General features: G+C 46.9%; 1 protein-coding gene across 1 annotated transcript in view; it reads right to left on the bottom strand.

The window, feature by feature from the left end:
* Positions 1-20,299, bottom strand: part of LOC144828207 (TRPM8 channel-associated factor homolog) — a 71,019-nt gene extending 50,720 nt beyond the window's left edge. The window contains exons 1-2 of the mRNA XM_078686298.1: positions 19,738-20,299; positions 5,619-5,858 (exon numbers count right to left, since the gene is read on the bottom strand). Coding sequence (XP_078542424.1) covers positions 5,619-5,858; positions 19,738-20,299 — 802 coding nt within the window. The remainder of the gene's footprint in view (positions 1-5,618; positions 5,859-19,737) is intronic.
* Between the last annotated feature and the right edge of the window lie 7,402 nt (positions 20,300-27,701).

Below are 27,701 nucleotides of genomic sequence, written 5' to 3'. Positions count from 1 at the left end.
ACAGATACTGGCGCATGATCCGATATCCCCCTCGCCATATGATGGCCGTAGAGAAGTCACCTACTCTGTCTGTGTGAGTGAACAGATGATCAATCCTAGAGGAAGAATCATGCCTAGCCGAGTAGAAGATGTATTTTTGCAGAGCAGGGTTGTGCGCCCGCCATAAATCCACCAAGCCCAGTGCCCTCGTGATGTCTGCTAAGCCCTGCTCCCCCTTTGTGCTTGATCGAGGGCCTGACCTGTCCATTTCAGTGTTCATTACTGTGTTAGTGTCATCTCCAAGAAGCAGTGTGCCTACGGGGAGGTCTGTAATAAGTGAAGAGAGCTGAGTGAGTATCACCGAGTGGAGCCTCGGCGATACATAGCAGGACCCAAATATCAATACGCGCCCCTCCCACTAACCCGCAGCCGCGGCAAAACACCCCTCCTTGTCTGACCAAGTGCCCATGAGCACTAGGGGTAGCGCTTTGCGCACCAGAATACCCACTCCCCGTGCTCCGGACGTGAACCCAGAGTCTGCTACCATTGTGTACCCAAAGCGATCTAGGGCTTTACAGCTGTTGCCCCTGAAGTGCGATTCCTGAATGAGAACGACGTCACGAGAGTGCCTCTTCAGGTGTTACATCACCAGCGTACACTTGATCTTATTGCCCAGCGCGTTTACATTCCAGGACCAAATCTTCATCATAGTTGGTTCACCCATAAGCCTTGCGACAAGCTAATGACAACGGGGCCCTCCTGCACCCCGCATCGTACTCCATGTCAACTCACGACTTCTGTTGGATATGTAGTCCTCAAGCGTCCCCCCCTGCAAACAAAAACAAATAACAATCCCAACGCCCCACTCCCTGCATCCCTGCCTGGTGAGCCCCCAACCTCCCACCACCCAAACTTGCAGAGTGCCTGTCGCCCTTTAAACGCCCAAAAACCCATTCGTGAGAGGTCGTGGACTAGCTTCCAGTGTCAAGGAACATCAGTCTGCTAACTGGGATCTGAAGCCCCACAACCATGCCTCGCCAGACCAGCACATGTTAAGTTCTCCCTGCAGTGCCACCGTCACCTCTATCAGGCAAATATCAACTTCACGCATTTTTATGGTCTCGCCGGCAGGAGTGCATCCCTCAAAGTCACACAGTCTCTGCAGCATCAGAGATCCCCCCTCTGCCCCCCAAATCCCATCCTCCCCCCCGGAGCACCAGTATAGTCTTGACCCCCTGAGAGTGTTGCAGTGGTTACTCATCTGTCTCTCAGCAGTGCCTCTATCCACTGGGCAAGGTCTCGGCCTCCATGTCCGACTCTTCACCACTCCGAGCAGCCGCCGATCTCCAGCCTCCGCCCTTGCGGCTGATGGTGCACCAGCCCTCCAGCCAGTTGCTCGCCTCCTCCGGTTTATCAAAGAAATATGCCTTTCCATAGTCCAGGATTTTGAGTCGGGCTGCAAAGAGCATCATATATTTCACTCCCTGTTCCCAAAGGGCTCATTTCACTCTGTTGAAGGAACGTCGCTGGCATTGTACGTGCAGCGTAAAGTCAGGAAAAAAACCGATTGTGGCATTCAAGTGCCTTGAGATATCCGTGCATCCGTGCAGCCTGTAGTATGGCATTTCAGTCCCTAAAATTTAGGATGCGGGCAATGATGGTGCGTGGGGGGCCCCCCGGTCGGGGCCTCTCCTCCAGGGCTTTGTGAGTCCGCTCTATGGAGAAGAACTGCAACAGGCGTTTCGGCTTGAGATGATTCAGGATCAAGTCCTCCAAGAAGAGATCCATGGCAAGCCCTTCCATGCCCTCCGGCACCCCCACTACCCGGATGTTGTTGCGGCGGGTCCTCCCTTCATGGTCTTCGAGCCGGGCATGGATGTCAACCTGATTCTTTGTGAGGGTCAGTACCTGTTCCTCCAGGCGTTTCGTTTTGGCTTGAACACCTCCAATATCCGCTTCAGCCGTGGCCACCTTCTCTGACATTTTGCGAAAGTCAGCCCACAGGAGGTTTACCTCTTCGGTGACAGAGTCCAGTTTTGGTTCCAAGGTTCCCTTCAGTTCACAAATCGCCCTCATAATATCTTCCAAGGTCGTATCTGTGCCATGGTCGAGCTGCTCCTCATGCGTGTCTCTACCAACCGCTACCTCCTCACGCCCCATGGCTACTGTATATTTATCTATCTGGTTGGCCTGCCCGGGCCCTGCCCCCTTGTTGCGTCCCATGTTGCCGACTGTGGTGCAGCCGAGGCCCCCGCCTCCCTGGACATGGCCTGTTTTGCTGCAGTCCACACCAATTAGGGAAGAAGGGTCCCCTCCAGTCCACTCCGTCAATGCCAGCCGATAGTGACCAAGCTACCGCCCAGTCTCCTATGGGGCTTCACCTGTGTGTCTGTGTCAAGCCAGGGCCCTCCACTGCCAGCAGATGGCTACTGTAAACACTCCCTGCTTGTCGCGCTCTCAGGTCAAGGTCCTTCACCACTCCCCAACAGGTGGTATGATCGTTCAACCACAGGTGATTCGCCGCTCACCAGACAGAAATAGGGGGGGTGAGTCCACTCCGCACCCCCCAAGGCCGAGCTGGTGCACTCACTCCATGCTGGATGCCACTTCACCGGGTGCGGAGCCCCCACCACCAAGGACAGCCCTGGTTCAGCACCATCCAGCTACACCCACTCATGGTTAGGGCTGCATCTAAATTGCTCTGCCGAGGCCCTCACATGCTCCACCAGGACTCTGCTGCCGGTGCTAGGCCGCCTCGCTGTCCCGTTGCAGTCTCCCTGCTCTGGGGTGGACGCTGGGACCCCTCTCGTTCAGGTACCTCTCGGGCTGCCTCCCAGCCGACTCACCCGCACTACTCCAGTCTTTGCTCCACAGGAGGACGGCCCTCACCTCCACTTGCAGCCTTGGCTTCACTCTGCTGCTTCAAGTGCAGCCTCACTTCCCTGAGGGAGAACCCTTGCTGGATGCGTACTCGGCCGCACCTACTCTTCTCGGGCTCCGGAGCCGATCGGGGGGCTGCGCTGTGACCAGCCCGCCTCTGCCAGGATCCGAGACGGCCACTCCGGGGAGCTCGTTCCGCCACTCTTGGCCCGCTGGGACGCTCTCCGTCTCCGCGAGTCACCACAGATCATCCGCCGGCGGAGGCTGGGACACAGCTCGTATCCGCAGCGGCGATTCCAACGGCGACTCCTCCTACTGCCTCCGGAGTGTCACCATCTTGTAAGCTGTCGCAGCTGGCCACCGAAAGTTCCCCAGCTCCACCTCTGCTGATTTCTGCCCGAATTTCACGGTTTAACGGGCGCCGCTGCCTCCCGAGATGCTCATCCCTCAGAATCAGCGCGCCGAGGCAGGATTGTGACGGATGTGTGGGGCTAACAGTGCTGGTAGCTAGTGCAGCACACTCAGCCTACGGCCTACTTCCGCGGTAACTAACCACGCCCGATCATTACCTTTCTGATCACACCTCAAATTACATCATCAATGATCATATTTTGGATGACAAAATTGATGAAATCACTGATGAGAGTACAAAACAATTACTTCATTGATGTAGTCACTTTCTGTAAGGGTACGCTGTGTAGATTCTGTGCACGTGAAATAATCTCCTGAACTAAATTCAAATTACACCGCATTAAATGAAAAATGAAAAGGCATTATTACTCAACACTTTAAACAATTAATACGGTTAGCACCCATTAGTACACGGACATTAGTCCGAGTACCATTACTACGCAAGCGTTACAACGCATGTGATGTAATAACGCATAGCCTTTAGTACGCAAGTTGTTACATCACATGCGTTGTTACAACGCATGCGTAGTCGGTGAGGGGGCGTCCATTTTCTGGAAGAGGGTCTGCTGCATGCGCAAATCGGTGAGGGGGCGCCCGTCTGCTTTGGGACTCCTTATTCTGACTGCCCACGGCGGAGGAATCCAGAGGAAGCAAGAAGGGGGAGAAGATTGGAACCAAGCAAGGAGGTGAAGAGAGGAACTACGAGGAGAGAGAGGTAATAGGGGCTGTGTAGGGTTGTGCAGGATTGTGTACTTGTGTTTGTGTAGTGTAGAGTAGTGTTGGGTCGTGCAGGGTAGTGTTTGGGGGTAGGGACAGGACTGGGGTAGGGGCAGGGTCGTGCTGGGGGTAGTGTTTTAGTGTTTTGGGTAGTGTTCTGATGTTAGTGTAGAGTACTGTTTTAGGGTTTAACGTAGTGTCGGGGTGTCGTGCAGGGTAGTGTTTGGGAGTACGGACAGGACAGGGGTTAGGGGCAGTGTCGTGCTGGGGGTAGTGTTTTAGGGTTTAGGGTAGTGTTCTGGTGTTAGTGTATGGTAGTGTTTTAGAGGTTTAGGGTAGTGTCGGGGGTCGTGCAGGGTAGTGTTTGGGAGTAGGGACAGGACAGGGGCTAGGGGCAGTGTCATGCTGGTGGTAGTGTTTCAGGGTCTAGGGTAGTGTTATGGTGTTAGTGTAGGGTAGTGTTTTAGGGTTTAGGGTAGTGTCGGGGGTCGTGCAGGGTAGTGTTTGGGAGTAGGGACAGGACTGGAGCTAGGGGCAGGGTAATGCTGGGGTAGTGTTTTAGAGTTTAGGGTAGTGTTGTGGTGTTAGTGTAGTCTAGGGTAGTGTTTTAGGGTTTAGGGTAGTGTTGGGGGGTCGTGCTGGGTAGTGTTTGGGAGTAGGGACAGGGCTGGGGCTAGGAGAAGTGTTGTGCAGGGATTAGTGATAAAGGGTTTAGGGTAGTGTAGCGGTGTTTTAGTAGTGTAGGGTAGTGTACATTTTGTGGGATTTTGGGAGTGTTTTTAACTTTTGGATGTGTAGTGTAGTGTATTTGTATGTAGTGTTGTTTTTCTTTTTTACTAGGAAAGTTTTTAGTTCACATACATTAACACTTTCAATGCAATGGTATGCGAACTAAAAACGTGCGTAGTAACGGTTAATGCTAAGAAAAACGCGTAGTAATGGCATGCAAACTAATTGCATGCGAAATAACGAGTCATATTCGTTAATACCGCTATGATGATGCATGCAATCGTTCCCCTCAAGAATTGCATAAGCCATCATCATTGCAACCGCAAAAGACAATAATAAAAAAGTTATTAATTGGTATCTAAATACATTGAGACATGCAAAGATCTATTAAGATAAAAGCCGTCAATATACATTGACCATTGTCTACCTTTTTTCTATGTATTCCAGATTTTGGAGAGCTCTTGTCTTTGGATTTAAGGCAAAACAAGTAGGCTTTGTCACCCCAAATAATAGTGAAGAAGCAGTCAAACTGGCTTTTTACTCATAGCTGGTTAAGATGAGAGTGATTGAAACTAGAAAAAATCTAAGAAAGTTTGCAATTAGAATAATCAAGCATGAGGATATTGTGCATATTTCATTTGATAAAACGTTCTTCCTGTTATGGCATGAAGTTTTGACCTCCTGGTCAATGTCCTGGAGGAGAGGCCAGTTTCCCCTCTGTCCTCCCCATGATACTGTCTAATGGAATCCAGGTGGTAATTCAGAATGAGTAGTCTGGAGAAAGAAGATCTATTGAAAAAGTGTACATATTGCATTGGTGTTGGCTCCACAATATTCATGCTTGGTTTCACGGTAAGCGGTGCCCTGGGATAATTTTATGAACAAATCAAAGTAAGTCTTACCACCTGATATTTGCACGTCTGCCACAATTCTCTCTGGCCTTGCTAAGGGAAAATGCACACCAGAGAGCTCAGCAACAGCCTTCATCATCTTGTCCCAGAGAGAGAGGAGCTCTGCAGGGTTTTCTAGAGAGCGGACGTAGTCTGAAGGAACCGTGAGAATAATGTTGTCAGTGGCGAGCTCTGACCATGGAGCTGAGTAATGGCAGATGGTTTCCGTCCAGCTTGAGTTACTTGTTTCACCTGCAGTATCAGGCAGAATGGATAAAAGAACACATTTTGATTATCCATTAGAAATATATTTTTTAATTTGCTGTTCAATACTGATTTCAGTTTAAAATAGATCATTCAAGAGATGGTGTTCACCTGGATATTAATAACTGAATGGATTTCGGTCCTGGGTTTCACATCATACTATCAACATTTGCATAGCGTAATGGAGAAACAAAACAAATTAGGAACATTCAACAACAAGCATTTGCAATGCAATAGGTCTCGCATTTACACGAGTTTGAGCTATTGAGAATGCAAATAACAATGCCTTTTATTTTTGTTTTCATTTTTAAAACATGCGAAATGTGAGACCTGTTGCATTGCAAATGCTTGTTTAGCGGGCCTCCAGGCATGGGTAAGTACCCCACCACATCAAAAATAGTCTTGTGCCCACCACCTCTCCTGCCTGCCCCTTCTCCCCGGTGAGATCAGATAGACTACTGATGCCAGGCAACTAATTACAAGAGGGGTCAATTCTAAGTATTAGCATAGTCGGTAGTTTTCGAATACGCGTGCTTACATAGCGTACATTCTGGCAGTGGTGTGGCCTCGCAGCGCAAATAGGAAAATAGAGACATAGGGCTTTGATGCGGCACATGCGCGGTGTGAAGCGCTATATAAATATGTGTCTTAAAACCTTTGAGGAAAGTGGTGGCATTAAAAGAGCAACCGATGTTCACTATAAACCCCAATCCCTTGGAAATGCGCCCACATACTGCACCGATGAGAGGTAATAATGCAGGATTTTCAATATTTGAATGACTAGGGATTATGGATGAAGCGGGATAAATAATGGGATTTGACAGAAAAAACAAACAAGTGAAGCAAGCGAGCAGTTAAAAGTTTAAGGGAGTCACACTTTTCAATAAAACTTGCTTCGGAAATCTCTATATTTTTAAGAACAAAAAATATAGATTAGAAACTTCCCATAATGGGAAAAGTTAACAGTGGTATAGAAAAAAAATATTCATAAGAAACGTCTTATTGAAGAACAGCTCTCGGGGCTTTGTGAGTAATCGGGAGCCGAAGCGCTCGCCTCGTCAAAATCAAAATCATTTTCTGTTTCTCAGCTATTGAATCGTACAACTGTCGAAGCGATTTTAAGCAAAATATGGGACGTGCTCTTGTAAATCGCTTCCCATAAAACGTACCAGAACATTTCCCGCAGAGTTGCAAACGGATAGTTTTTGCTTCATTTTCAATGACTCCAGTAAAAGATATCACAATCTGGGCTGTTTGACGCGAGACCCTGCAGCAGAAGTAAGGATGGTGACTGTCTGCCCCACCCACAGGCTGTCCTGTGCCTGAGACCACAAAACTGATCGGGCTCATGGGCACATCGGCAGGCAGATCGTCTTACGACGAAAATATGAATGCATTTTCTATATCCTTAAGTTTGTTTACACGTGGACTCTGCTGGCTTGCTTATTGAAGTATTCGCTTTTCACATAGCGCATTATGTGCCTTTTCTAAGCGCTGTAGTTAACAAATAATGCGTATGGGTGGTGCTAGGATCCTGGCGCTTACAATCCTTCTTAAACATGGCTGCAACTGCACATGTTCATGTGGGCTTTGAATATCTGTATTGCTAAGCACAAGGCGTTATCCAATAAGTGACCGCGTGAGGACAGCGATCTCGGAGGGCGATGGGGAGAGAAAAAAAATGGAGAACAAAGACTGATTTTTGGCAAAGAAATATAACCTATAGCACCCAATTACAGATACCTACACTGCCTCCCAGTAAATGACTAAATCACATTCAAGATTCTACGCCTAAGTTACAAATGCCTTAAAGGCGCAGTTCTCAACCCCAAATACTGGTTAGAAAAATAAAAAATGGTCAATACACTCCTGTGTCCACTCGAGACTCAGCAGAAAAGCGTCTCCCTGTGACCCGTAGAACCAGAGGCACGCACTAGAAGTTTGAAACAACGTACCCAGAGCAATCCAGACATAACACCGGTAAAGCATCCGGCATGTATACGGTCAATCGTTAATATAAATAATTATGCCTCCAGACAGCAAGGCCCCAACCACTGCACGCACAATCCTACCCATCCGCAGCATGTATGCTGTGCTGTGCTGTACACACAGTAGAGGGGGCCGGCGGTCGCCGCAGCAGATTAGAGGTGTGCCCGCCTCCCGACACTGTGAAGTCCTGGAGAGCTGCAGCCAATCCCGGCGCAGCCCTCTGATGACGCGGCGGGAATGGCTGAAACTTTGAGCCAACCACAGCGCGGCACGGAGGTGAAGTAGGTGGAGCAGGCAACGGCGTCCCAAGGTTCCCGGGCTGCTGGCGGTGCTTCTAATGGCAATGTTGATGCACTCTCACACGGCGGTGAAGTTGGGGGGTAAGTTCACACACCATAAGAACCTTGGGCCAGTAGCGGTGATCTTATCACGTACAGCGCTTTCCCTGCAGCGCTTCCCAGTTCTATATACGCAGACTCCACCCTCCCTCCCTCGGTGAGCGTGTGTGTGTGTGTGTGTGTGTGTGTGTGCATGCATGTGTGTGTGTGTGTGTGTGTGTGCCTGCCTGTGTGTGAGTGTGTGTGTGTGCCTGCCTGCCTGCGTGTGTGTAAGCCTGCCTGCCTGCGTCTGTGTGCATGCCTGCGTGTGAGTGTTTTTGCGGGGAATCTGAGGCAGGGGATGGGCACGGCGCCGGCCTGGGCGTGCGCGCCCACGAGGTGCAATCGGCGCGCGTGTCCGAACCCTGTCTCAGATTCCCAGGAAACTGAAAACAATAGTTGTCGAGCTAGACTGCATGCTACGCATGCGCAACTCTAGCTCGACCTAAAAAGCGGCAGATCTCCTGCTCACCATGTTATGGTGTTCTAGAAAAAATGGGTAACCCGGAGACCTGGGTGGGAGAATTATTATCAATGCAAAGGGTTCCTATAGGAACCGAGTAGCCCTTGACTTCCATGGCAATAGTTACAATAAACCGTCTGCTTGTAAAGTTTATTTTGCGATTTGTGCATTTATTTAAATTTTTCACAAGTACTCCTGTGTCAGAGCAAGGACTTGGTTTAACAATCCCTGTATCACATTTAGATATGGTGCTCCTATTTAGTGATGGTGCAGTGAAAGTGATTGAGTGAATTATGATGTAACGTATAGCACTCAATGTAAAAGTGTCAAAATCCTCAATCAAATTTAAAAACCGTCCACTGTACAAATCAGGGCCAGACTGGCTACCGGGCGTTTTGGAATGCTGCTGAGCTGGGGGCTGATTTCGTTGATGGGGACCTGCGTGTACTGAACGGAATTCGTTTTGCTTTAATTATTTTGAAGTACACGCAGGTCTCCATGAACGTAATCTGCCACAACCAGAGTGACATCAGCCCCCAGCTCGGCAGAATTCCAAAACGCCCGGTAGTCAGTCCGGCCCTAAGCAAAATTGTCAATTTTTCGATCCACAATACAAAATTATTTAGAAAAGAGTCATCATAAGTATAGAATAAAGTTGGAGACACCAAAGGATCGTGGCAACAGTCCTACAATCTGAGATGTGTATGACAGTGGGCATGGGGGTACATTCACAGTACACTCTAGTAAAAAACATTGACCACACAATCTCTGTTCTGGACCAAAATCATCAATGCCTCTCTCTCTTCAGGCTGCGTACCTGAATCCCACCAACTATACCAAGTCACACACATTCTCAAAAAACCAGGGGCAGACCTCAAAAACCTCAGACCAATCTCCAACCTGCCTTTCCTAGCTAACGCGACTGCGAAGTGTGTCCTGTCACAACTCAACCAACACATAGATAAACTCAACCTCCATAAATCCTTCCAATCAGGATTCAAGAAAGGCTGTTGCACAGAAACTGCTATGCTCAATATATCTGATGACATCCTCGGAACCTTAGATGACGGTAACTCCTGCCTCCTAATCCTACTTGATTTATCGTCAGCATTTGACACAGTAAGTCATTCGGTTTTACGTTGAGAACCTAAAGAATCACAGACTACAGTCTTGAGATGGTTCACATGACTATTTGCAACATCACACTCAACAACTAAAAACCAGCAGCTGTCTCTCTAAGCCAACACTAGTCATACAAGGTGTACCTCAAGGCTCAATCCTCTCTCTAGCCCTGTTTAATTTCTTCATGGAATCACTCACAGGTTTTTTGAAACAAGCAGTGATCAAATTTGACCTATATGCTGACGTCACAACTCTACTACAAAACCAAAGACATTTGGCACCTGAACGCCACACTTAATAAGATTCAAACCTGGTTAAACACCAAACACCTAAAGCTGAACCCCAACAAGACTGAACTTCTACTCCTTTCCCCCCAAAATAATCCTTTATCAATTCAAGAATGGCTCAAAAACCTGGACGCACTTAACTGGCATTTTTCACTTTCTAACTCCGTAAAGTCCCTGGGTCTCACCCTGGATCAGAAAATATCACCGAACAAGCACATCAACAACTCAGCCAAAAGAGCGTTCTACACACAAAATATTCTCAAGAAAATCAAACCATTTATTCCCCCCAACAATCTCAAAATGGTAGTGCAATCACTAGTCCTCTCGAGACTTGAAAACGGCAATGCCATCCTCCCTGGAAATCGGAAAAGTTAAGTCAGGGGGAGAAACCCGGATAATCCTTATGAACCAAACCAAGTTTCCGTTAGTAGAGTAAACTAGTGTCTCTAGAGCCAAAACAGACAACCAGAATCACTTCTGCTCCCTCCCTCTGAATTCTCAACAGAAGAGAGGTGTGGAATCTGGAGAATTGGATGAAAGAGATACAACAGACCACTAGCGAGTTAATGCATCCAGCCCTGCTGACAGAGTGTCTCTGAACTTGGAAAATCAGTAGAAGGGCATTGGTTTGATCTGCAAAAAGATCTACAGAGGGACTGGTGAACCTCTGACAAATATTTAGGAATATTTCCCTTGAAATTCTCAAATTCTGAAAAGAGCGAAACACCGTGCTGAGGTGTCTGCTAGTACGGTGTCCTTGCCCTGAAAATTGACCGCTCTCAGGGATACTATTATTCTTTCTACCCAGTATATTATCCTGACCCCTTGCATCTATAGTTATCACCATAGGCGTTAAAGGGCAAAAAAAAAACGTCCCTCTCCAAATTGGCTGGAACTAACCACCAAAGAAGTTGAGCTGTCAAGGGCTGTGTTACCGGAGTAAGGTGCTCAAAGCAGTAGGATATTGGAAGCCAGAGCTGAAGCATGTGGAAACAGAAAATACCAAAACACATTTCAGTATAATTAGCGGCCACTACCAACATCAATCATTAAAGGAAGCTAGGGTAATGGGAACACTTAACATGTATCCCTGTACCCATAAGAATTAGCTTGCCGATGCATGTGCCATGCTCCAACGAGTCAACACTCTGTGAATTAATTTTAGTCTTCTTTCTACTGGAAAACAGACCAGACCCCAATACTTCTGGAACCAGGTTCCAATATTTGTTAGACACTGAGAAGGGATCATACTTATTCTCTTGATATTAAAGAGAAAACCAAACATCCTTAGGGCCTGTACCACTTATGCAATATCTGATATCAACCTTTGGGCAGAACTGAGACAATCAAACAGGCAAATATGCACCTGAATATTCATTCCATGCAGAAAGGCAATCATTGAAGTTAAAATCTGGATGAACATCCTTGGAAAAGTCTTCTAGCCCAAATGGAAAGACTCAAAAACTGCCATTGACTCTTACCCACTGCAACCTTAGAAACCAAGGTTAATCCGAAGGAATGGGAATTTGTAGGTAAGAATCCTGAAGTTAATAGTATGCTAGGTAATCCCGCAGATGAACCATTGGAATGAAATGTTGAAATGAATTTATCTTTAAATGAATTGTATTTATAAACAGATTCAGATCTTTATGATTAAGCAAATCTCCCCAAAGCAGTTCTTCACCAGAAAAACAGTAGAGCATCAACCCTCACCTTTTTCTGAATCTAGAACAGGTACAGTAGATTTCTTTTGCAGCAGTGATACAATGCTTGACTCTTTCCTGGAGTCGTTCGCAGATGAGTGCATAGAAAACAATTATCTGCTCATCGCTTTGGCTGTCCTCAACATAATTGCTGATTAGATTTTGTATCCTGGGAATTCTTCAAATTACCTCACCGGGAACTAGGGTCAGAACCGATTCTTAATGAAAGAGGTGTCAAATTACTTACCGCTAGGAATGTTATACTATTTTATTCTATTTTAAAAGGTCCTTGATTCATCTTTGAAGGTCCGAGTTTGCTTTCTACCTTTAAATGACTTTCAGGTCATATTCTTTAGCTCCTCTCTGAAGCGATTGTCACCTGAAAAAAGCATTTTCAACAGGTACAACTCATGAGAAGAGCCAGTTTTGCATTCAGTCAGGTACCACTGTCTCATAACAGCCACTCAGCTCCTTGAAGTTATGGCTGCATTTCCTGGATTATCAAAAGTAATATCTTAGAGAGATTTTGCTTCCACCTCCAAAGCTACCATCAAAAGTGTGATATCTCCCACTCCTGAATAGCAGTGGCAAGGGTGTGAAAAGTCCTTTACCAGAGTCTGAGATTTGTAAACCATTTAGACCACTCAATCCTAGATTAAGAACAGATTAATCAATTTTCAGATATGTCCCAACCCCCTTATCTACTGGATCTGGGGCTAACCTCAACAGATATTAGCTTGGCCAAGTGTTTAGGCTAGCCAGAAAATGACCAATGGAGAGCTTTTGGAGAAGATCAAAATCCTCCTTAGGGGGGAGAAGGGGAAAGGTGTTTGCACCTCCCACTGTGTTTTTCCATTATAAACACCAACACACAAAATAGGAAAAGGAAAGGAGCTAAATAGTCCCCCTGTAGGACCTCTCATCAGAAAAGGTTCCCACTCGAAAATCCGTGCAAAAACAGTACTCCCAAACACATTTAAAATAGAAGCAAGCCCTGTAACCAATTACTTATAAAGAAATAAAGAAACCCCTGCCCTTTCCTATCTCTGAAGGAAGGAAAAAGAGAGCTCTATTCATTAGGCATCGAATAAGGCAGACCATCTTTCCCTTTTATTATCAAATCACGGCCACCTCTGCTTTAAACAAGCATTTGGTAAATGCATCAGTTACAAGGTGTGGGAGCAGTGTATGAGTGCAGGGAGAATAGTGTGAGTGTTCTCTGTGCAGGGTGAATGGTGCCTGAATGAAGGTTGATAAGTGTCTGAGTGCAGGGTGAAGGTGCCTCAATGCATGGTGATTGATGTGTATTCAGTGCAGAATGAGAAGTGTGTGAGTGTACAGGGTGAGAGATGTTACCGTCTAAAAGGTAAGAGGTTTAGCTGTGTGGCCGCTCATCTGTGGAACAATCTTCCCCCCAACATCAGGCAATTAGAAGAGTTTCTTCAGCTTAGGAAGAAGCTTAAAACCTATCTCTTCCCTAGGATGTAGTGCAGGATAATCATCCAGTGGGTAAATATGTGCATTTAGGGGAACCCCTGTTAATCTCAGCGCCAGGATACCCGTGGGGTGATAGTGCACTTTGTAAGTCCATATGACATTACATTACATTAGAGGTGTGCGAGTATAGGGGGAGCGGTATGTAGATAGTATAAGTGCATGATGAGCGGCTTGAGTTCAGTGTGAGAACTGTGTATGTAGGGTGAGAAGAATGTGAGTGCTGGGTAAAAGATATGTCAATGATGTGTGAGTGCAGAGGCAGCACTGAGTGAGTGATAGGTCAGCAGTATCTGACTGCCAGCATAATGTCAGGGTGACTGTGCATAGTAAATGGTGGATAACTGTGCAGGTTGAGCGGTGTCTGAGAGTAGGTGAAGTGCTTAGAAGTTCTTGTATGGCAGAGCTTATATTATTTTAGACAGATGTACCTAGCGATTACACGTTTCATGGGCAGTAGGTGGCAGAGCTTATGTCCTCACATTAATCATTAGAAATTTGTAAACATATATGTACAATATAAAATCAGCATTTGTTGGCGAAAAATGAAATTGGGCCCTCAGCTTTGTGCTATGGAGGATCAGTGAGAAAGACCGTGGTGGTTCCCTCAAGTGAATATGGGACTTTGGTGAAGAAACTTTGCCGTCCGCAATCTGGGGAGTTATACAGTTACTGTTACCTCGATGTTGTCATTTAAGGTAATGGCAAAACCCAAACCTCCCTTTTTAGGTCTCGGCTTGACGAAGCATGCAATATCTCGAAGAAACTTCTTGTGTTTAATCTGTGGGCTTCAACCCACTAATAAACTTATCATGTGCTTGCTCCATCATCGTTCTCATTTCCTTTGTCCCCATTTGTCCATTGCATGCATGTATCATGCCTCCTCTTGTGTTTAGCCCTCCCCCAGAGCATAGACTAAGTATTTGTGTCCATCCACTGCTCCCGTTTTAGGAGCTACTTTTTTCTTTGTGTTTGAACACTCCACATGAGTGCTCGTGTTTTTACAAGCTCCGTCTCCTCTCACCTGGGCTTCATTTCGTACTGCTCCTGTTTTTTTTCTTTGTGTTCTTTCTTAAACAACGGTCGGATTTCACTATATCCAACAAAGTAAAAGGATCTTTGCTATTTTAACAATATCGTTCTGTGCTATGCAAAAAAAAGCAATATGCTCCAGTGTCTGAAAACGGGATATCTCACATAATATCTTGTCACATTCTCCTTGTGTTATACAGCGCAGGTTGGGTCATAGGGCTTTTTTTACATGACTTTCAGCGATGTTGAACAGCAGGTGTGTTGCTATTCAGCATGGCTAAAAGACATTGGCATTGAAAATGCCACTAACTCAGATTGTTGAGATCTATTGACTTTGCCAATGCTTGTTATTATGTGTAAGTCACCCTTAAGGTAGGCCTAATGAGCCTTAAGGCAGGGTGCTGCATGTTAAAATATGGAACATGTACTTTAACATGTTCCAGCAGCAAAGACCCTAAAATGTCATTTTTATTGTGGAAAGGCTAGTGTCTCCATTGGCAAGTACAGAGATACAGGCTGACACCTCAGCCCTGCTAACTTCTGAATGGTACTACTAAAGTTGGTACTGTAAGGTATCAAAAGAATCAGTGCATGAAATCTGTTTATTGTTTAGGTAGACAGGCTGCACTAGGGATGCGGAAGGGAAAGCCAGTTGTCAAACCAGTTTTCCGAGGGCTTGTAGCCCCCTTGGTTGCCATACCTGTGGGTTGGGTTAGGGAACCCCACATGCAGGGAGAGGGATTGTGCCAGATTGAAAGTGGGCAGAATAGGATGCCCAGATGCCACACTTCTTAAGAAGTGGTCATTAGCTGGGAGGGAACCTTGTAGCCCATTGGCTGCCAAGTGCATCCTGCCCTGAGGGCATTTTCTGAGCATAAGTAGGGTACCCCTGGCACCCGAACTCAGATCTCAACTGGACTGGAAGAACGACTGAAGAAGGACTATCCTGCTGCACAGTAGAATTGGCAAAGAGAGACAGCACAGTCATGCACTGCAACTGCTGAACATGGTTCCAGCATAGGAGAGGGACTGTGCCTGCCATGTCCTGCTCAAGGACAAGTCATCTCCAGAGCCCAGCTAAAGTTACGAGACTCTAAGTCCCAGCTGACTGGCCTCCTGTTCGCAGCACAGGGACTCAACCGCTGCAGAAGCCTGCTGGGGCAAAGGTTTTGCCCAAAGTCTTCAACCTGCCACCATCCATCAATGTACAACACCAAAGACCAGGACCTGCCACAAAAAATTGCATCCAAGTTTGCTGAGCTTGGGAATGCTGTTGGAGTGCATCTGGACCCCCAGATGATAAGTTATCAACCCAGGAAGGATTGACAGATGACCGCGATAATGGGGACTGGTAGTCCAGTGGCGACTGGACTTTTGCTAGCACTGAGAGTACCTCGAGGGGCTTTGAGCCTGTGACCAGGATAACATCACCCCCTTCATGGACCAAATAGTCGCAGCAAGACCCCGTCGACTGCATCGCATTCACAGTATCCTTGAGCATCTTCAGAATCCTTCATCCCTTACATCATGACACACTTCTATAGGAAAGCCCTACAACAGTTAAAAGTGCCTGAAACTGACTGAAAACTGCTTCACCTGCTAAGGTAACTGTTTCTGAGGCCAATGCTGGTGCCCCTGACTGGCTCCCTACTCGAGTTGGTTGCCTAAACGGACTCCTTGTGACCGCAGTACAACTAGTCTAAACTTTTACTGAAAAAGATCAAGTGTCAATGTACTTGAATTTGCCAATGCTTGGTTACGGTTGAGTGAAAAGCTTTGATTTACTATACCTTGTAAATTCTATTTAGATTGAACCCTCAAACTGATCTTTTTAGTTGTAGTGTCTAAAAAGGCACAAAAATATCGTCCATTTCTGTAAATTGGTGTCTGATTTATTTAGCGTCTTGTTGATTACTTCTTTAAATGTGTTGGTGCTGTTTAAATGCTTTACACTAGTTCCTTTGTATAAGCCTTGCTGCTCAGAGCCAAAGCTACCCAGGATTTAACTGAAGGTTTGACAAGCAAAACCTCAGGGTCCTAAAAGGGTTGGTAAGTGAATGACACCGTGAAGTTCTACAGCCACTCCATATAACACACCCCATTTCCTCACAACAAACGTCCAACATGCTCAAAAAAACCTGACCACCCCTTCCACCCAACCCGGCCACTATCTATGATTTAACCAGGGGCGGCTCCTCCGTTTGAGCAGAGGAGTGTAGCCTCACTAAGAAAAACCCCAGGCCAGAGCTGAAAAATAAAATGATAATAAAGTTTATTACCATTTTATTTTTCAGCAACCTGTCCTCAACTAAGTGTCAGAGCGGGGCAAGTGCTCCTGAATGGCAGGACCAGGGAGCTCTGCAGTGCGCTTTAAAATATGAATGTCCCTTTGGCCGGCTGTCTTGTGATGGCCAGCCAGACATGCGCATTTTAAAGTTCTATAACCTAGCTGGCTTCGACCCCTGAGTTAGAGAAAGCACTTGGCATCCAGTGCTCCTAGGAGAGCTGAGTGAGGCCGCTCCCTCCAATCCTGGCCATGCTCTCATGCTGGTAAGAGCCACGCCAGGACTGGTTAGGGGAGTTTGCGGGGTCCCGCATTGGAACCTTTCCAGAAGACCGAAAGAGGATGTCCCGGAGGAAGGTAAGTCTTTTTGTTTTTTACACCCGCCGTACTTGGTAGCTGCCACTGAATTTAATGTTCAGCTTTGCTGGGGGTATACTGTTTGTTGAAGCAGAAGTATGGGGTAAATTGTTTGCGTAAACGTAAGCATGGACTGCATTTTCAGTATCTCAGGTGAATAAAGGCAGTTTACAATTTCCGCAAGTCACCTACATGAAAATTTAGGTATGCTAGGAATGCAGTATTCCGTTTACGTTTTGGTATTTGTCTTTTCGTGCATTTGATTTGCATTTATCTGTGATGCTCTAGTGCAGGGGTACTCATAGTACGGCCCGCGGACCTTGCAGACATCCTAGCACGACTCTGAGAGTCTCTGCTGCTCTGTGGGGGCCAGGGGCGGGCGATTCTCATTTAGCCAGAGGGGAGCTGCAGGGGCCTAAGAAGAGGTGGAATACAACAAAGCCTCATTAGCATGCAAATGGCCTTTAACGACCTGTGAAGTGCTTGGGTGCGGCTGTGTGTGTCAGGAAGCTGTCTCACCCGGGGCCGACACACAGGCAGGGTAAGATGACAGAGGGTGACAGAGGGAGGTCGAGGGACAGAGACAGAGGGAGGGATGGAAAGAGAGGGAGACAGAGGGAGAGAGGGAAAGGGAGGGAGAGAGAGAGAGAGGGGAGAGGGAAAGGGAGGGAGAGGGACACAGAGAAAGGGAGACAGAGAAAGGGAGACAGAGGGAGGGCGGCGACAGAGGAGGACGATGGAGGGAGTGAGGGTGACGGAGGGAGTGAGGGTGACAGAGGGAGTGAGGGCGACGGAGTGAGGGCGACGGAGGGAGTAAGGGCGATGGAGGGAGTGTGGGCAAAGGAGGGAGTGTGGGTGAAGGAGGGAGTGTGGGCGACGGAGGGAGTGTGCGCGACGGAGGGAGTGTGGGCGACGGAGGGAGTGTGGGCGATGGAGGGAGTGTGGGCGGGGGAGTGAGGGCGGGGGAGTGAGGGCAGGGAGTGAGGGCGGGGGTGAGAGGGGAAGTGAGAGGGGGATGGAGTGGGAGGGAGTGAGAGAGAGAGAGAGAGAGAGAGACAGAGGGAGGCAGACAGAGGGAGGGAGAGAGGGAAGGAGGGAGGGAGGGAGAGAGGGAGAGAGGGAGGGAGAGGGAGCGAGAGAGTGAGGGAGAGAGGGAGTGAGGGAGTGAGGGAGTGAGAGAGAGGGAGTGAGAGAGACAGACAGACAGACAGGGAGGGAGCGAGGGAGGGAGGGAAAGAGAGAGGGATCAAGGGAGGGAGAGAGGCAGCGAGAGAGGGAGCGAGAGAGGGGGAGAGGGGTGGAGGGACAGAGCGAGAGAGGGAGGGAGGGAGAGAGAGCGAGAGAGTGAGGGAGCGAGGAAGGGAGCGAGCGAGGTAGCCAGGGATGGAGAGAAAGAGGGAGCGAGGGAGGGAGAGCGAGGGAGGGAGAGAGAGGGAGTGAGAGCGGGATGGAGGGAGACAGAGCGAGAGAGGGAGGGAGAGAGGGAGCGAGGGAGGGAGATAGATGTGTGTATGCCGGGTGTGGTGGCGCAGTCGAAGAAGGCATCCGCTGCAGGGACCTGTGATAAACCTCATGGTCATAGGTTTTTTTGTTGATCGCGCTCCGCCCCCTCCCCCACTGACCCCGCCCCCACCTGTGCGGCCCTCTGAAACAAACCACACTGTAAATTTGGCCCCCGAGAGAAAGTTTGTGAGTACCCATGCTCTTGTGGGTTCCTCTGTACAAGAAGACACATACATCGCAATCAGAACAAGTAAACAAGTCTCTTTTAACTGTGTCGCTCATTCACTGGTGCCTCTTTTCTTTCATTTCAGGAGTAAGCCATGAATACTACAGGAGTATGTCACATCTAATAGTAATAGTCTGTGAAAAGGACAAACAGTATTTAGTTGTTCTCATTATCCAAAATATTGCATGTATGCCCTCGTGATTGCTTCTTTCTATCAAAGGGTTAATTTCCATCATTGTCTGGTATTACCAGGCCACAGGGAGAGAGGAGCTCATCTGACGAGCACGCCCATCTCCACCCACACGCACGGTGCACGCTGTATTTACTAGGAACTACCAGATCCCTTCTGCCTAAACATTGGCAGCACGCACAGCTGTAAATGCATTCCCCTAATGGATTTACTAGCACTTACAAATCCAGAATGTGAACCATTCACCCCATCCTGGGGGACTCTGGGAGCTGCGCTGGGTCACTGCCAGCTCTATATAACATCGCAGGACATCTGATACCACAGCTGTTGTTTGTCTTAATGCAGTCATATTTTACATACTACACTGGTCCACATGTGGGGACAATTACTGAGTAGACTGAATGGCAAGGGCGTCCACCTTTCATCAATAACTGAACCCCAAACGAGTATCATAGACACAGTTACAGTGGGTGGCTGTGAATTACTTGGGTGTAAGGGTTCTGAGTGACGTCAGTTAGACAACCAGAGTACAGCTCAAGTTGTATATGATGGTACTCAGCGCCCCGAGGGGAAAACATCCCCATCGTTTAATAGCCCGAATAATCTGCCCGCGTTTCCAGCAATGTACAGGGGGGCATAGGAGTAAAGGGGTGCCCATAATTAAATTGTAAAAAAAAGTGTTCAAAAATCTGGAATCCAGCCATCCCTCCTACCCTTGAGTTACCCTCCCTCTCCCTAAATTAAACCTGGCCTCCTGCCACCGACCCATACCACACCCTCAAACTGAAGGAAAGTAACCGCGCCTCTTGCCACCCCTTCCCAGCCTGACTGGTCTCTTACACTTAGAGCAGCGATCCAGCACTACACTGACTGCGACTCTGTGAGAGCCTGTGAGAGCCTTGGTTCGGACTGGCCTCCCTCCACAGGCCCACGACGACAAGCGAGACGGCGCTTGGTGCAGGAATAACGTCGCCTGCAGCCTCCTGCCTCCCTTGGACCTGCAGATAGGCGGGTAAAGGCAGGTGAGACCACTAACCTCCATTTCACCACCGTGCTGGGGTTTCTTTAGACCTGAGCGAAGTGGGGGATCAAAGAGGAAGCGAGGGCGCCCTCCTGCATGGCCGTTCTGTGGATTTTCTGTCAGGATGCAGGATCCAGGCTTATGAGTTCCATTAGACCTTGGCATGAAACCCATCAGACCGCAAGGACATCTGATGCTGCTCTGGACTACTCTCCCTTGGATGAGGCCCCCCAAAATGTACTGAGCTCCATGTCTGCCTGGCAGGTATCTCAGTAACTTCCATGTAACTGCCGGTGCAGTGAAAGCAGAGCACTTGCTGAGCCTGGCACAGTTTTCTTGCTCTCTAACCTGGAATTTGCTTTTGTCGTGCAGCAGGGTCATTAATCGAGGAATCTTGAATTTATGGTGGTTCCCCCACTCTGCCAAACTCTAAATGACCCCCTTAGTTCTTATTCTTAAATGAGAACAGCAGTGAGGCAGACAGTTCATTAGGGATTCCGAAATAAAATACTAGTCATGCTGGCCAGTGTTTATATCCAGAGCCGACCAATCAGCTCTCTTAAGTACCACAGATGTGTAGAGTGCTCTTCCAATCAACCACTGCATGTCCAATGAAGGATCAGCTCAAGCCAGAACCATAGACAATGGGACCCTTCCTTAGCTAGTCCCAACTAGCTCAGGTAGAGATGATTATTGGGCCACAGAGCAGGGCCAATCTTGTATGAATGCAAGTCAGGCACGACGATGAGGCAGAATAAAGAGCACTCTGCAGGATGAATGCAGGTAACTTTACTACAAAGAGAGGGATCTGACAACTCCCTAATAACAGAGGACTGCAAGTCTTCACAGCGGTAGGCTGGAGTTGGAGAGGGAATGTCAAAAGTACAGGCTTTTACATCGACGGAAAACCAGACAGACCAAGCAAAGTCCTTGATAAGGCAGGAAAGACAAATTGCTTTAGTTATTAACATATTTCTTGAAGTAACAAAACACATGCGAAAAATGTGCCTTTACTAGACTCATGTATGCTTGTGTGTAGAATTAGTGTGCAGTTCATTTTCAAAATGACAAACAGACGGTGCTAAATGCAACAAGACATCATTTCTATCACATTTTCGTTGCTAGGACCAGACTAGGCCTTTTTGTCTTCCTGTCTTCCTTTATTTTGTCTCTTTAGAAAATAAACACTTTAGGAAATGCTAAACCATGGTAGCTGCCCTGCATTTGACTTTATAAAAATGTACTACTTCTGTCTATGTTGCATATTTGTATTGTATTTAGCCTACTATACGTTCACACCATATTGAATAGGGGATATTATACTAAACAATAAGGCTTACATTAAGGCACAAATCCCATGAAATCGTCTAAAAGTCTGCAAATGATACGTTTCAAATGTGAAGTAGTTAGTTCATTGTTACTCAATGAACATTGAATAACTGATAGCTAGGTTATGCTGAAGCTCTCATGAAAATTGAGGGTGCATATTGCAAATATAAAATTGTCGCACCAAGCCTAACATTTCTTAGTAGTAGGTTGTCGACTTTATGCATTTACCGTGGGACTGAAGGAAGAAGCAACATGCCATCGGACAGTGGCTTTCCATTGGTTCGAGATGATGCAGCAGAGAAATGGATTGATACATGTGTTTTTGTATTTTATATTAGTGTGTGTATCAAGTAAGAGTTAGATACTTTTTGGGGCTCTTCGATTCCCCCCTACACTGTAAACTGTTGCTGACGGCTATTGTTACTGTAAATTATAGGCAGTGACTTCATGACTTGATTTGCTTTTCTTATGCCTTTAGGGGTGTAGCTACTGCCACACCTACTTATCTTGGGAGACTCAGCTAAGTTTCTCGGAACAACCCTATAATGGGAGGTCTACATTGATGCACCATTTATCTCACTCTTTCCAGGAACTCTGTATGTGTGCAACTCAACCTCCTAAATCGGATTTATATAGAATAGGAACTTAATTCCTTAATGCAATACGTTGCTATTTTACTTATGATTGCCACTACCATGATGTTCTTGATATTTCTGTTAACAGATGTATGTGACTGACTAATTTGATTAGAGTAAATAATGAATTTACTAATCTCTTAATGAGAAAATAAAGGTTTTTGAACCTATCCCAAGCTTTTATCATCGACTGTAATGATGATTCTATTTGAAATGTATTGATGTATTCTCCAATCTAAAACAGTGGCAAAGATCCATTGGCCTGAAGGAGAATATAGAGCGGTGTTGGAGCCCACCTTCATAAGTTGCGGGTTGAACTGTGTACTGGCGGATTCATAATTTATTGATTTCAGCGCTAACATCCTACTCCAGCTTGGATTGGCATGTATACACTGGGAAGTTAAAATTGATTCTCTTCGGTACTCTCTCATACATGCTCACAAGCTCTGCACTCCTAATTCATCAGTGTACAAATATATCAATTTAATAAATAACTCACACAGATGGAAATAAAAGACACCATAGGAGAAAGGAGCAGTACTTCTCAGAAAGAGGATGCTAATAGCTCTTACCCTGTGAAGGAGACAGATAAAAATGTCTGTCCCTTCCCTACAAATTATTCTGCACACACATTCCCACACATCCTGGGTAGAAAAGGCAATGAGGGAGCACTTTAGGTGTCCACCTCGACCTCAGAGCACTGCTATGGGGTCTCAGTCCATGTAACAAAGAGGCCCCACAGTTGTTTTTCATGATTGTTGGCTCAATAGGGGAGCAATAAAAGCACAGCAACTACACAACAAGGAAAACAGCAGAGAACAGAAAGGCACATGCAGGGCTGGATTTAGTACTAGTGTGACCCAGTGAGACATCCTATGTGGAGCCCCCCCCCCCCACCTCCGATGACGTCCTCCTCCACTGATTCTCTCACTAACACTCTCCGAGGGTGCCCCTCATCTGATAGGCAGTCTATTTAAAGATGGCTTGGTCTGGAGAAACACATACTCAGGATTTATAATGTTACACAGAGGATGGCATTGTTTTTATTAATAACAACTTATATCTACCCAGACGCACCTAGTTTAGCAACCTTAGAATAACGAAAGACTGGGGAAAAACATAAGGTTGCAAACCTATGCTGTGCAGTTTGCATGCAGTTCTTTAATGCCAGTGCTTTGCACACTGTTCTATATTACAAAGATTGTAATTTATGAACTGCAAGTAACAAAAAGAATCTCTGAGGCAAAATATGTAACCCACTGAGTTATCTACATAAAATAGAAATTCTATGATCACTGTGTTACATGTACTTTGCAGCAGACACATTGAACCTCAGCACAACCTTGTGATGATTCAAAACTACTTTTAGACAAAACTCAGATCTCTATAGCAGGTACATTAATCACCAGTTATCTTGACAGTTTTGTTATTGCCTGAAATTGAATATTAATACATACCACTAAGATGCAGTATTTAGAAGGGCCAACCTTACAAGACTTTCCAAATACCATTTGGTATTTGGTCGCAAACCCAAATTGTGAAACGGTGGCGTGTTACCGAATCACAATTTAGGTTGGTACAATTCTGTGAATTGGATTCTTTGTGGCACCAAAAAGGCTTAATACATCTGGCCCTAATTCCGGTTACTCTTTTTCCCATTACTGTCTTCTGCCACATTATTAAAGGATCCCCAGTCCTTTTAAATGCGCGTGTATTGTGAAATGTTTGATGGAATTTGTAATTCTGAATGAAAACATAATGATGTGTTGAGAACCTGCTCATCATTTTATCTATGTTGCAGCCCCAATATGTTTTCTGGTGCAGATGACTCATGTCACAACACAAGTACATAGCTGGAAAGAGGCACCAGGTGGCCCGTCACTCTCGCGTACCTCCTCAACCCTGAGGTCATGAAGTCAGCAAGTGACCCTGTGAGAGGCAACTGAGAGCTGGCATTTCCGAAATGCCATCTCCCTTACTAGAAAGTGAAAGTCATTCAGCCCAGTGTGCCTTCCAGCAGCTGTTTTCTGAACCTGCAATCTGCTGCCACCCATACATCCTGATTCCACACTATCCCGCCGCCACATGTTGCCTCAACATCACAGTGCACCACCCATTGCTGTTTCCCTATGTTTCTACCCACCCAGCAGATCCGATATCTAAGAGATCTTTCTGAATATCCAAATAAGAAGGTTTATCAAACAGTAAGCTATGTACACTCATATGTATTGCCTGAACCGGCTATTCTACTCCCACAAGGAGTAAACCTTGACTGTCTGATGCAACTATCCCTGAAAGTAATAGCCCACATAGGAGGCCCTTGTATTATTGCTTTTCCAGGTACTGTAAAAATATCTGTTACATAGATGACCTCACTGCCATTGTGTAGGTTCCAGAGAAAGGATCTGATAATTGCCAAATACAAAATATTTAAAAGAGAAAGACTACATGAATCACACATAAGGGTTGCGTCATTTCTGAACCCCGTTCCGTGGCACAAAAGTGACACAACCCTGTGATAAATATGCCCCCGAATGTCATACTCCCTTTCCCAGCACTTCCAAGTGCCTGACGCAGAGCTAACAGAGACTCAGATAAATGAGACCATAAATAAACGTCTTCCCTCCGTGCAGTGCTCAGTTAGGGCTTGTAGCACCTCGCTGTGTATGCAACGTCAGGATAGTAGTCACGTGCACAGCCTAGCTGAAGCCTGGCCTGCCTTTTTGCCATTACAGATGGATTTAGTTCCAATCATGGGGTTAGTGAAGACTCCTGCCTGATCTCAACCTTTCCCATGTTGAGACAAGGGCCCATATTTATCAAAGTTTTGTGTCACCCTTTGGCTAGTCACAGGAGTGCAAAGGTGACAGAAAACCTAAGTGAGATTTATCAAGCAATCTTATGCGGCCCGCATAGCTTAATAAATCTAGAGCAACACAAAGAAGCACAAATCACTGCCTTGTGTTACCCTGCGGAAGGGAGGCGTTCCGTGGGTGGAGCTTGAGTTTTCTCACTCACCCAGCCATTGATTTTGGGGCATTGTCAGATTCACCATTAGTGGTAGACCCGCGAATGCGTCATAATGCTACGCCTCCCCAGGAGAGGCATAACGAAGCAAAATATATTTATTTCTCATCAGTTTTTCCTCTTTCTACGGTTGATGCATTTTGCAGCAAACATACCAAGAGGGAAATGCCTCCCAGATTAAATTTGTGCAGGTAGGCGTTCCTATGGCCCCTCGCGGCGGGATGCCTGGCTTTCACCTTGTGGATACCCTGCCGGGGTATCTCACAGGGGAATACCAGGACGGGTTCCCTAAGCAAGCGCCTTGATACCTTCGGGTGATACGTGCGCTATATAAGTCGCAACACATTCCTGCATAAAAACAATCCTGCCTTCAATGCAGGCACCCTTGCAACATGATCCAAGGGTGCCTATATTGTGCAAGGCAGCCAAAAGTGTGCCAGTGCTAGCAAATGACAGGAATGCACCGTATAAAGGTAGATATGGCACATTCCTGCCCTTTCTCTTTCACGCAGTGCAGCAAGGCGTTGAGCTGCGTTAAAGATTATTAAATCTGCCCCAAGATGTATTGTTATTTTTATAATGTGACTTGACACCAGTTTTAACAAAATTAAGGGGGCAGAGGCAGGACCAGTGGCTTCTGGATGTGGTGTATAGGACCTGATAATGCACTTAAAGTGTGGTTAGTGGACTTCTAGTCTTGTCACAGGGGATTGGGATGACACATGTGTGTTTTTGTCTCACACAATATGCTGCACAAATGCTATCTCACGCTAGAAAAGTCTATATGTCACTAAAAGCATGTTTAACATACTCATCCATTCAGAAATGAATATTAACAAACAATGACAATGACTGAAGAAATAACGAAATGCGTTAATAACTGTCTCAAACAAAAAAAATGAATGTTGTGGATTTTACAACAGTGACAATCCAGGATAAGGCCTAGACTTCATTCAATTCTAGTAGTAAGATATCAGAATAAGGAGAGTCCAAAGTAGAAGACAAAAAAGCTTGTGTGACAACATAGGCCAGGATTATCTACACAGGTGTAGACTGACTAATGACATCATCAAAACCTGCTTTGCCTTGTCCATGTTTCTCTGACGAGCAGCTCATGAGCTGCTGGTAAGACTCCAGGGGGCAGATTTACAAGCCCCTTGCGCCACTTTTGCGTCACTTTTTCCATCTTAAAAGTGACGTAAAAGTTGCGCAAGTGGCTTGTAAATCTGCTCCCAGATACTTAGCAGAGGCTTACTTCTGTGCAGTACAACCTAATAAATAAAAGGGTTTGCTTGCATGAATTAATATACGTGTACCATAATTGAAAAGTGTTTATTCAAGATGTAAATGTCTGTATTTTCAGAACCTAGAAATTGATGTTTGTAGAAAAATGCTTGAATTTTCAAAATATATTTAAGGTTGATATTTGAGTGAGACATCATTGCAGGTTTGGGGACGCTTATTACTGATTTTACTATTTGGCGCCAGGAGCACCGAACCTATGGCTGATATGTATTACCGATGTGGAGGCATTCCACATTGACAAAGTCTTTTCTACATTACCACTAGAAACCATATCTGATTAACTAAAGTGATCACTGATCTTAATCTTGAAAATAGTTGCCACCTATGTAATCTTGTCTGAAGTGGTCCCTATAACAACACTAATATTATTGGTAGCTCGTGAAGGGCGTGGCTAACCGGACTGCGAGATGGCCGCCATTTGAGCGAGCTCCGCCGGCCATGGCGGCAAATCCTTCAATAATCCTATAAAGAGGTGACTCCAGAGACCAAAAGTCGGCGCCTTGAGATCCTGCTCGCCTGGTGTATGTGGCGAGCGATTTTCGGCTCCCTAGCGGTTCCCCCTGGTGCGGTTCGTGGCTCGAGCAGATCACCCCGGGGCAGCCCACCTGCTGGAGGCCAGAGCGGAGCGCTCCCTTCCCCCGTGCAGGTGTGAAATACAGCCCGCGGCTTCGTGGGTCTTTCGTCGCTTCGGGGGTGCAACTCCGAGGAGGCCCTACCGTGCTGCAGGGTCGCAGTGGGGACGAGGTGAGAGGCCCCTCCGGAGTGGAACTGTCGGGATGCCCTTATCCCGATAACACAGCAGACGGAGGTGGCGGAAGATGGCGGCTATCCGAGACAGCCAGAGGCGCCATCTTTCGAACTGCAATCTATACCCCGGACGAGACACCGAGCTTGCGGAGGGCAGAGCTCCGATGGCAGTGACCCACAGACACCAACACACGGTAGGAGAATGAGCAGCTGAACTATTGAAAGCGTGGCGCGGCTCACCCCCCCCCCATGTATAGAGACTTCTGCAGGTGCTGAGTGGAACCGTGGTTCGCGCTCCTCCAGACGGCACTGTAAACATTGCAGGACTGGGGGCGCCATTTTAACACAGCACACAACAGACCTCGTATCCACCTGGGGGACTTACTTTATTGAGGTGTAGTGAACTGGAGCGCGCTCGGCCATCGGCTAACGCTCCCCTCACATTAACAAGCTGGCATTGGCGCCACCACCCTGCCGACCGGACCACGTGAGGCGTTATGAACACCACCTTTTAGCAGCGATCTTGTTCGAAGAGCGGAGAGGAGCAGTGGAGTGGGGGTAACTCAGTTTGGGGGCAAAGAGCCAATGATACCAGGGGTCCCACCGCCACATACCCTGCCAGCGACAAGCCGCCTTCACTATATGCTCCCAGAGCGATCAGGTGGAGGTGAAGCGGGCGCGGGTAGTGATACACATCTACTCCCAACACGATCTTGATATCTGAGGTGGGGCGCGGGTCC

Source organism: Lissotriton helveticus, chromosome 4_1 (assembly GCF_964261635.1).
Source record: "Lissotriton helveticus chromosome 4_1, aLisHel1.1, whole genome shotgun sequence".
NCBI classification, from domain to species: Eukaryota; Metazoa; Chordata; class Amphibia; order Caudata; family Salamandridae; genus Lissotriton; species Lissotriton helveticus.
The sequence above is the reverse complement of the archived record's forward strand: the minus strand, read 5'-3'. Positions and strand labels throughout refer to the sequence as shown.